The sequence below is a fragment of the Pseudorasbora parva genome, chromosome 3, assembly GCF_024679245.1.
Source record: "Pseudorasbora parva isolate DD20220531a chromosome 3, ASM2467924v1, whole genome shotgun sequence".
Taxonomy (NCBI): Eukaryota; Metazoa; Chordata; class Actinopteri; order Cypriniformes; family Gobionidae; genus Pseudorasbora; species Pseudorasbora parva.
The window spans coordinates 47,953,041-47,965,284 of NC_090174.1; the positions used below are offsets into that span (position 1 = coordinate 47,953,041).

Here is a 12,244-nt window from a genome sequence, read left to right on the forward strand (position 1 = left end):
AAACTTTGTTTTGTGCCCATATTCACAGACCTGCCACACAAAAACAACACCTTTAACTATTTATACAGCATACATTTGCTGTGGCATTATTATTTCGATTAAATTTTGCAATGTCTCTCTCAACTATTGTTTCATTCTAGAGTTGGGGGGGGGGGGGGGGGGGAAGAAAGCCTGGTCCTTCATTATATTCAGTTGACCGTATTTTAGAGCCACACAATGTTGCTTAACCTAGGCCTGACTGAGTGAAGCAACCCCAGATCATAACACTACCTCCGCAAACTTGTACAGTAGAGAGTATGAATGATAAGTGCCTCACTTCATCTGCCTCTCTTCTTACCCTAATGCACAAATTTTGGTTTCCATATTGGCCACCTGATTTCCAGAAGTGCTTGCCGAGCCCACTTGTTCTTGTATGTATATGTGTATATATATATACACACACACACACACACACACACACACACACACACCTCAAAAAGATAGCATATTGTGATCAAGTTCATTATTTTCCATAATGTAATGATACAAATTAAACTTTCATATATTTTAGATTCGTAGCACACCTACTGAAATATTTCAGGTCTTTTATTGTTTTAATACTGATGAATTTGGCATACAGCTCATGAAAACCCAAAATTCCTCAAAAAATTAGCATATTTCATCCAACCAAATAAAAGAAAACTGTTAATAATTATGTTCAGTTATGCTCTCAATACTTGGTCGGGAGTCCTTTTGCAGAAATGACTGCTTCAATGCAGCGTGGCATGGAGGCGATCAGCCTGTGGCACTGCTGAGGTGTTATGGAGGCCCAGGATGCTTCGATAGCGGCCTTAAGCTCATCCAGAGTGTTGGGTCTTGCGTCTCTCAACTTTCTCTTCACAATATCCCACAGATTCTCTTTGGGTTCAGGTCAGGAGAGTTGGCAGGCCAATTGAGCACAGTAATACCATGGTCAGTAAACCATTTACCAGTGGTTTTGGCACTGTGAGCAGGTGCCAGGTCGTGCTGAAAAACAAAATCTTCATCTCCATAAAGCTTTTCAGGAGATGAAAGCATGAAGTGCTCCAAAATCTCCTGATAGCTAGCTGCATTGACCCTGCCCTTGATAAAACACAGTGGACCAACACCAGCAGCTGACATGGCACCCCAGACCATCACTGACTGTGGGTACTTGACACTGGACTTCAGGCATTTTGGCATTTCCTTCTCCCCAGTCTTCCTCCAGACTCTGGCATCTTGATTTCCGAATGACATACAAAATTAGCTTTCATATGAAAAAAGTACTTTGGACCACTGAGCAACAGTCCAGTGCTGCTTCTCTGTAGCCCAAAAGTGGCTTGACCTGGGGAATGCGGCACCTGTAGCCCATTTCCTGCACACGCCTGTGCACGGTGGCTCTGGATGTTTCTACTCCAGACTCAGTCCACTGCTTCCGCAGGTCCCCCAAGGTCTGGAATCGGTCCTTCTCCACAATCTTCCTCAGGGTCCGGTCACCTCTTCTCATTGTGCAGCGTTTTTTGCCACACTTTTCCTTCCCACAGACTTCCCACTGAGGTGCCTTGATACAGCACTCTGGGAACAGCCTATTCGTTCAGAAATTTCTTTCCGTGTCTTACCCTCTCGCTTGAGGGTGTCAATGGTGGCCTTCTGGACAGGGTCGGGTTGGCAGTCTTACCCATGATTGCGGTTTTGACTAATGAACCAGGCTGGGAGTTTTTAAAGGGTTACTTCAGCGATTAGCATATGGCTTTGTATCAGTAGAAACCCTGGAGAATATTCAAATTATTGTGCTTTCCCCCCTCATATCTCCCTGAGACGAGAGATTTATGCATTTTATTTCTGGAAAAATTCCTCCTATGATGCAAAATGACGATTTTTGCATCATAGGAGGAATGTTTGCCCAGAGGCTAAAGACTACAGCCAGCAGAGGGAGCTATTTCCGCATGTTTTGAATCTGCGCATGGGGGATGGGAGATTACACTCAGCTGGCAGGGAGAGCTCAGCTTGCAGACAGGATCATTTAAACGGAGCTATGGTGAGCAATGTAAGTCTTTTAACTTCTCAAATTCATTTCTATGAAAGTTAAGCTTGCAAAGGCATGAACTGAAACGCGTGCCAGACTGAACTCCTGTGTGAATGTATGCCGCGAATGTAGTCGCGATTCCCTCAGCTCTCATCACTCGTGCAGTTAGTGCTCAGTGCTGTGACACTTGCGCGGTGACTCACTCATTATATTGAACAGACACGTTCAGTTTTTAATTGTAGTGTCTTCTCTAACTCAGTCACAGTAATGAAGTTGGTGGTGTTGGGAATGGCCTCACAGGGCAGCGAAGCATTCTGGGAATTGTAGTCTTTCATCCCCATGGGACAAAAATACATTTTCTGTCTTTTCTCAGTCTAGAAGACACCAAATTCAAAAATAATTTCACATTTCTACTGCATTGATGACCCAGTTTAAATACAGATTCATCTTCCCAGCGCTGAAGTACCCCTTTAAACGCCTCAGGAATCTTTTGCAGGTGTTTAGAGTTAATTAGTTGATTCAGATGATTAGGTTAATAGCTCGTTTAGAGAACCTTTTCATGATATGCTAATTTTTTGAGATAGGAATTTGGGGTTTTCATGAGCTGTATGCCAAATTCATCAGTATTAAAACAATAAAAGACCTGAAACATTTCAGTTGGTGTGCAATGAATCTAAAATATATGAAAGTTTAATTTTTATCATTACATTATATATATATATATATATATATATATATATATATATATATATATATATATATATATATATATATATATATATATATATATATAAGTTTATTTTAGAAAAAAAAACTTAAAGGAACACTCCACTGTTTTTAGAAGTAGGGCTTATTCAACATCTTTCCTATATTTAGATATGTGGGCAAATGCATTTTTGTCTCAGTGCATGCATTGTTTTAGTTTGGCAGGGTTGCCGCTAGCTTGTGCCGTTTTTCCCGACGTGATGGTTCACAGCTATCCTTCAAGTTTTTAATAATGTGTCAGACATTTCTTAGACCAATTTTAATACAATAGACCCTTCTGAAACTCTGGGCCTATTTACACTTGGTCACTTCATGCATTTTTACTGATCAGATATCTGATTTATCAAAATGATTACATTAGGTCACAAATGTGTCTCTGCAAAACAGATATAAATCCAATACTCTATTAATTCCCACACTATATGCAGATGTCTTTAGATGAGTATTATGCTAATATTACACATTGTGAAATTGACATGAGCAAAGTCCAGACATTACTCCTCGATCGTCCGAGGCATTTTAAGCAGGTCTGGAGTGTTCTCTGCTAGATATATAGTATTTCTAACTTTCTAAATTTTCTAACTTTGTTTGTGCTTGTATATGATCGGCAGATATATTACACACTAAAGGAAAACATTATAAGGCATCATATGACCCCTTTCATTTTTTATATTTTCCTCATTTGAATTGTAATTTAAGTAACTGTGTTATGCAATTTTGTCATGTTTATTAGTTATAATATTTCTATTTATTTAAGAAAAAATTCAGTTTTAAATATTTTAGTGCTTCTAGGTAACATGTCTAATGTTCATTTTTACGATTAACAAGTTATCGAATGTTTTTTATTTTAGCTTAATTTCAATTAACGGAAACTATTTTTAATAGTTAACAAAACCAATGCTGCCATAAGCAAATAATCAAGACACATTTGTATTAAAAGAAATTTTTTAGGTGTGATGAATAGCAGTTAACATTGGTGTGTTTGTAGGGCAGAGCACTGGCTCCTATGATTACAGCCCTGAGCGGAGAGAGCTTGGTTTACAGGGCAGGACACACATGTGGTGCTGCTGTCATGTGGTTAAACAGGCATGTGGTTGGGGGTTGGTTCTGCTGTAGAACATCCTTAAAGCTATAAAAACATTATATGTAAGCCAAAAGGAGAAGTTAGCCCTGAACTATACAATCATTTAGCTGCATGTAGGTCACAACTAGAGCACAGTGCAAATTACAGAATGAATAAAGAAAATGTGTTATAAATTTAATCAAGGAATTTAAATTTATTCAAGGAATATTTTATTAATTAAAATATATGAGGGAATTACACAGTAAAAAGTGATAAGCTGGTGGATGATAAACTGAACAAGAATAAGTAAATTAGTAAATGAGTCCAACTTACGATAGATGGCGTGGAGGTGGCAGTCTTGATGGCAGGGGCGGTATTCTCTGTATTCTTGCTCATCTTGTCTAGGATGTTCTTCTTGACCACTTTGGTGAGATCGCGGTTCTTGCCTGGCACGTATCCATGTTTCAGGGATATCAGGATAGGGTCTCCATTCTTCCCATCAATCCAGTCCTCTGCCTCCAAGGGGGCCTCTGGACCTGCCGTGTCAGGGTAAAGGTCATCCTGGAACAAGTCCGACTGATGGAAGGGAGAGGTGTTATTAGTTGGGATATGCAGGATATGGATCAAGCAAACCGTTTGAATATAAACAACAAGGATGCAAATGCAGAGTTCAGTTGCTTGGTTGGTGTGAAAGCGGTTTTCTGAATTTAAGGCTCTTGATGAATCTTTTGTGTTGAAGGCAGTGAAAATGCTGGCTATGTATTTTTATATGTTTTTGAAACAATATTTATATATATTTTAATGTTAATTGTTTTGTTTTTTTACAAATAAAGGTTTACTGACCCGAAACAAAGGTTTCGGGTCAGTAAGAATTATTTTTCTGTGGTAATGTAATGCTCTTATGGAGCAAATAAATGCTGTTGGTTTGAACTTTTTATATATATATATATATATATATATATATATATATATATATATATATATTAAAAATAACACAATATTAGCATATTAAATTATTTCTATACATGGCATTGTCAAAGAGCATATATACTTTAACACAATGTGTTAAATTCAAATATAATTTTCAGTGAGTATTAAAATACATTAAAACGCTAAAAAAATAAATACATCTTTGACAAACACTGGCCCGAAACTCTTATACTGGCACAGCGGGTCTTTCTTATTTTTCAATCCACATTAAAAGCAAAGCGTCTCAAACAACAACAAAGTCGAAATGAACAACGCTTTCTATTTTTGATGCCGACTCCTCCAGCATTGTTACCTAGGTGCAGTGAAAAACAGCTGTCATCCTAACTTATGAGTTGTGTTTGATATCGCCCCCTATACACCCATTCACATTTTCCTACATTGCTTCACTAATATATTCAGTTAAAGGAGTGAATGAAAACGAGTGAGTGAATTTGGACATGCGCGCCGAAAGGTCTGCCTCTTTTGCAGTTTGTGCTTGACGTTTAATAATCAGTTGAAGCCAGTATTGAAAAGATTGATCTTGAGCTCGGTCCTGGAAACTTGAATTTATAAACCTTAATTAAACTATTTATAAATCAATTCAAAAGGAATTTATAAATGTATAACTAACATTATGCAGTAGCCACTTGCATGGTTGACCAGTGGTTTGGAAAACAGGTGGATGGATGATGCCGCGGCTGCCATCTGGCAAGACGTGGGAATTCATCCAGCACGACCCTCAAAGTGCATTATGGGTATTCTCTAGCCATTGAGTGTATATTAACTCTTTCCCCGCCAAACACGGAAATTTCCATTATTTGTGAGAAAACGCTTCCAGGCCAATAACGGAATTTTCCGGGTTTCCGTATTTTCACTGTCGGGCGCTAGGGGGCGCTATTGCGCATCTTCTGAATGAGTACTGAATCTCCTGATCAAAACACACGTGAGGAAGACGCAGTGAAACGAGCGATCGCATGTAATCATATGCATATTAAAAATAACGTGATCATCCTCATTAAACAGCATATGAATCAAAACTGCCTAATGTTACTGAATGAAATGTGGACCCAGGACGAGCCACAGGACTGTGTAAGCATTAGGGGTGTTGATGGACTCGATCTACTCCATCTGTGTTTGATCATCGATCTGAATCTGATCTGGAAACAGTCTTTCACAAAAATTTGATTTTCTCAGCTTTTTTTTCAAAATGTTGCTTTTTTATGAAACCTACCCATATTCAAGTGTTGATAAAAAAGGAATGCATGAAGCTAGAATAAAATTATTTTTTTTGTTTAAAAGAAGAGGGTCAGCTCTTTATTTTGATGCTCAGATATTCATTTAACAAAATATTCTATGGGCTATTAAATTTTGGTGAAAATTGTCAAAAACCCTGGCGGTGGCTGGCAACTTTTTTTTTTTAAACGCTGGCGGGGAAAGAGTTAAGTACACTTGATATTGCGATGCATTATCGGATAGAATAAGTGCACTCAATGTCAACTACGGTTTCTTACACCACTAAAAATGGATGTCCCCTCAAATAGATTCCAATTTAATTGTATGGGGGCAGACATTTTGGACACGGGTATATGTTGATGGTGCAAACATACTGAGGTTTAAAGCAAAAACACGTGACGAGAGACCTGCGGTGAAAAGTGGTACTAAATAATCAAACCCAGTGTAAAAAAACAAGTTCTGAAAACAACAAGGTCTAGTCAACTAATAGAACTGCTCTTTGACAATGCCAGAACACAAAAGCCAAAGCAGGAGGAAGTTGTGGCTCAGGATATTCGGTGTTGCTGAACTCTTAAAGGAACACTCCCCCTTTTTTGAAAATAGGCTTATTTTCCAAGTCCCTTAGAGTTAAAGGGTTAGTTCACCCAAAAATGAAATTGATGTCATTAATGACTCACCCTGATGTCATCCCACACTCGTAAGACCTCTGTTCATCTTCAGAACACAGTTTAAGATATTTTATATTTAGTCCAAGATCATATGCAAGTGTACGCACACTATACTGTCCATGTCCAGAAAAGGAATAAAAACATCATCAGAGTAGTCCATATGTGACATCAGTTAGTTAATTAGAATCTCTTGAAGCATCGAAAATACATTTTGGTCCAAAAATAACAAAAACTACGACTTTATTCAGCATTGTCTTCTCTTCTGCGTTTGTTTTCAAACCTCAAATAAAGATTCAAACGGTCATGAATTAGCGGATTGATTCATGATTCGGATCGCCAATGTCACGGGATTTCAGCAGTTTGACATGCAGTCTGAATCATGAATCCATACGCTGATTCATGACGCAAGCGGAAGAGAAGACAATGCTGAATAAAGTCGTAGTTTTTGTTATTTTTGGACCAAAATGTATTTTCGATGCTTCAAGAGATTCTAATCAACTAACTGATGTCACAAATTCGGCTACTTTGATGATGTTTTTATTTCCTTTCTGAACATGGACAGTATAGTGTGCATAGACTGCATATGCTCTTGGACTAAATATAAAATATCTTAAACTGTGTTCTGAAGATGAACGGAGGTCTTACAGGTGTGGAACAACATTAGGGTGAGTCATTAATGACATCAATTTCATTTTTGGGGGAACTAACCCTTTAAACAATTGAGTTTTACCATTTTTGAATCCATTCAGCCGATCTCTGTATCTGGTGGTAGCACTCTTAGCATAGCTTAGCATACATCATTGAATCATATTAGACTATCAGCATCAGTGCTCAAAAAAATGACCAAATACTTTCAATATTTTTCCTATTTAAAACTTGACCCCTCTATAGGTTACATTGTGTACTAACACCACCGAAAAATGAAATGTTGCTATTTTTTTAGACCGTTATAGCTAGAAACTACTTTCTCATTCCTGCGTTGGAACTTGCGGCCGTCATGGGTGCAGCAGCACAATATTACACAGCGCCTGAAAATAGGCAAACTTCCGTCAATATAACCAGCATGAAAATCTGCTTGCACAGAGAGCATGCCATGTAACCATGGAGACGTTTGTGAGAGACAATTCAGAAGATATTTACTTTGGTGCAGATCCCGAACCGTATCTATTTGAACCGGAATAACAGTTACGCTAAAGATAAGCTTTTAAAATGTGAAAGAAAAAGTGTGGCTGAACAGACTGGGGCAGAAGGGACGAGGAGAGCAGATTCAAATTGGTGAGTCAGAGATGAGTCAAAATTCAAGGAAAAATGGTCCAACATGGATTTGGTCTTCCGACCTTTTGATTTTGACTAATGTAATAGGTGAATGAAATATGCTCAGAAGGTGCTGCTTATTATGAAGACAGAGAGATGCGCTCGGTTGTTTCTCTCTGTCACTCAGTTAAGATGCGCCCTGTCATCTATCACTCATAAATCACAAAAAACTGATCAAATAAGGCTTTGGCGGGACAATTTTTTTTTGCCGGCTGCAAAATAATTTTCAATACAGGAGACACGCTCTGAAGCCTCGGCAATGAACAGAACATCACTAACGTATTATTTTGTACAATACAAACTGTGTAGATACACAATACTGGAACTATACACTTCACCAGAACTCTACAACAAAACTACTATCTCAACCAGTAGAGCGTGGCGCTAGCAACGCCAAGGTCATGGGTTCGATTCCCAGGGAAAGCAAGAACTGATAATAATGTAAAATGTGTACCTTGAATGCAATGTAAGTCGCTTTGGATAAAAGCGTCTGCCAAATGCATAAATGTAAATGTAAACTACTAACGTTATATATGGTATAAACCAAATGGCCGTTCAACTCACGCTTAGTGATTGCATTCACAGGTAACTACTTACAGCCATGGGGGATGATACACTTTCGCCCTGTCTGGCCATATCCTTTAGATGCCACACCATGGTAACATTATCCATGTTTTCCTAATCGTCATCTGGTCCCGAATGCTTTGAGCAAACACGCAGTTTCTTGTTTGAATCAACCAGTGTTTTGGTATCTGTTTTTTTGAGCAGTCAACCACTGATTCTTTCATTACTTTATTTTCATTGGTATTCTGTGAAACATGATGGTAGAATACACCTTCGACTCACTATCACAGCTCTTTACTACACACAGAACCATGGCTAATCGAACAGTAAATCCACTACATAATTTGCAGGCTGTAACTCTGCATTATCTACAACGACACAAACTTAGTGCTGGTCGCATTGGAAGTTACCTATCTGAGAACTACTTTCAGGCACTGCGTAATATTATCGCACCGCTCAACCCATGGTACGACCACAAAGTTCCATGATTACTACGCAGGAATCAGAAAATAGTTCCCATCTATATCGGTATAAAAAAAATCTAAAGTTTTAATTTTCCGTTGGTCTTAGTACACTATGTAACTACAGAATAGTCAAGTTTTAAAAATATTATCTTTGAAAAAATCAAGTCATTTTTGAGAGTGATGCTAATGGACTAATATGATTCAATGATGTATGCTAAGATATGCTAAAAGTGCTAGCACCAGATACAGAGCGATCGGCTGAATGGATTCAAAAAGGGTAAAACTCAACTGTTTAACTCTAAGGGACATGGAAAATTAGCCTATTTTCGAAAAAAGTGGTGTGTTCCACTTTTAGTAAAACAAAATCAAAAAGCTCACTTTTCTTGGCACGGTCATGATGATAGGCTCACACTTTCTCTCATGCAGTTTGTAAAACCTGAGAACACACACACAAGCACACAAGTCTATTAAAACTTGTTTAAAAGTGTAGTAGAGGTTAGTGCATGACTCATTTGGCAAGTCAAAACATAACGGAACTGTTTGCAAGACAATAGGGAAAACCCCAAAAATAACACACCATGCAATTAGAAGCACTAGAAACCATCAAAACCTGAACCTCTATTCATTAAATCACTCCCCCTAAATCTTATAAATCTTAGTCTGAAGGATCCGGCAGCCGTTTGTTAACCAGGTTTGGTGCTGCCCTCTTTTGGGTGGATTGGGAGTATTCCATCTTCTCCCAATCCATCTTCTCCCAGCACATGCATTTGTGTTGATAAACACCAGCAGTAGTACAAACTTTACATAAAAAATATCAGCATTTAATAAAAAATTAAAAAACTAGTAAAACCTAATTTACTAGTAAACCTAAAATTCAAAAATAATAAAAATCGAATAAAAAAAACTTACAAAAAAGCATTCAGGTCATATTACACACTAAAATAAAAAGAGAATGCATAGAAATACATACTTGTTCTGTTCATTTTGCATTACATTGAGACATCATGACATTTAAGAAGATTTTTCTTTCAATTTCTCAATCATTAAGTGCCCCTTTTATGCCATTGTAAAATGCTCATTTCAATAAACCTTTTACATTTTCTCATAATACACATTGCACTTAAACGACTGATATTCCAGCGCACTGCCATATCAAGTACAGCGCGTGTCATTTGCTAAAAACAAAAATAACCTCCATCGTCTGCTTGACATGTCGATAACACAAACAAAGCTCTTTCAGCTACAACTACAATGGGTGGGTCCATGGTTTACACTGTTACATACACTGGGGCAAAAAAGTATTTAGTCAGCCACCAATTGTGCAAGTTCTCCCACTTAAAAAGATCAGAGAGACCTGTAAATTTCATCATAGGTACACTTCAACTATGAGAGAAAGAATGAGGGAAAAAAAACAGAAAAATCACATTGTCTGGTTTTTAAAGATTTTATTTGCAAATTATGGTGGAAAATAAGTATTAGGTCACCTACAAAAAAGTAAGATTTCTGGCTCTCACAGACCTGTAACTTCTTTAAGAGCATTATCTGTCCTTTTCTTACCTATATTAATGTCACCTTTTGGAACTTCTGAATTAGTATAAGAGACACCTGTCTACAACCTCAAACAGTCAGACTCCAAACTCCACTATGGCCAAGACCAAATAGCTGTCAAAGGACACCAGAAACAAAATTGTAGACCTACAGCAGGCAGGGGAGACTGAATCTGCAATAGGTAAGCAGCTTGGTGTGAAGAAATCAACATTGGGATCAATTATTAAAAAATGGAAGACATACAAGACCACTGATAATCTCCCTTCATCTGGGGCTCCACGCAAGATTTCACCCCGTGGGGTCAAAATGATCACAAGAACGATGAGCAAAAATCCCAGAACTACACAGGGGAACCTAGTAAATGACCTGAAGGGTCCAAGTAACAAAGGCTACCATCAGTAACACTACGCCACCAGGGACTCAAATCCTGCAGTGCCAGACGTGTCCCCCTGCTTAAGCCAGTACATGTCCGGGCCCGTCTGAAGTTTGCTAGAGACATTTGGATGATCCAGAAGAGGACTTAAAGAAGGTCTTATGGTCAGATGAAACCAAAATAGAACTTTTTGGTAAAAACTCACCTCACCTCCTCATGTTTGGAGGAGAAAGAATGCTCAGTTGCACCATACCAAATGTGAAGCATGGGGGTGGAAACATCATGCTTAGGGGCTGTTTTTCTGCAAAGGGATGAGGACGACTGATCCTTGTAAAGGAAAGAATGAATGGGGTCTATGTATTGTGAGATTTGAGTAAAAACCTCCTTCCATCAGCAAGGGCATTGAAGATGAAACATAGCTGGTTCTTTCAGCATGACAATGATCCTGGAGTCTCTCAGATCTCAAGCCCATAGAGAATCTTTGGAGGGATTTGAAAATCTATGTTGCCCAGCGATAGCCCCGAAACATCCCTGCTCTAGACTAGAGGAGATCTGCATTGAGTAATGAGCCAAACTACCAGCAACAGTGTGTAAAAACCTTGTGCCGAGTTACAGAAAGCGTTTGATCTCTGTTATATACCTTTTTTGGTAATGACAAAGTATTTAGATGAACTTTTGTTATTGACAAACTATTTATTTTCCATGATAATTTGCAAATAAACTCATTAAAAATCAGACAATGTTATTTTCTAGATTTTAGTTCTCTCATTCTGTCTCTCATAGTTGAAGTGTACCTAGTTGAAGTATACCTATGATGAAAATCACAGGCCCCTCTCCTCTTTTTAAGTGGGAGAACTTGCACAATTGGTGGCTGACTAAATACTTTTTTGCCCCAGTGGGACAGGTAATTACCATCAACTCATTTCAGCAGTTCAGAACCAGTTCTTTGTTTTAGGAGACAATAACTTTTTTTGTCATACATTTTGAGCTTCAAAACTTAGCAAAACTTTTACATTCACAAACAGATATACCTACTGTGTATATATAGTAATATTCGAAAAAAGCATAATAGGGGCACTTCAGTTCTTTTTTTTATTTATTTACAGCATCATATCAGTAAAACAAATGCGATGTGAAAATCTTATAAGGTCAAAAAATGAAGAACGTAAATTTAACATGCACACACGCACGCACACACGCACGCACACACACGCACTTCATTACAGTTCCCCACATACTTCTGTTAGCTTGAATAATAAT

The 12,244-nt window shown here is 38.1% G+C and overlaps 1 protein-coding gene across 3 annotated transcripts in view; it reads right to left on the reverse strand.

The window, feature by feature from the left end:
* coro1ca (coronin, actin binding protein, 1Ca) overlaps window positions 1-12,244 on the reverse strand; it is a 66,605-nt gene that overhangs the window by 2,389 nt on the left and 51,972 nt on the right. For all 3 annotated transcript variants that reach the window (XM_067439276.1, XM_067439273.1, XM_067439274.1), the window contains 2 exons: window positions 9,442-9,499; window positions 4,185-4,427 (listed from right to left, as the gene is read on the reverse strand). In XM_067439276.1, the coding sequence (XP_067295377.1) occupies window positions 4,185-4,427; window positions 9,442-9,499 (301 nt within the window). The remainder of the gene's footprint in view (window positions 1-4,184; window positions 4,428-9,441; window positions 9,500-12,244) is intronic.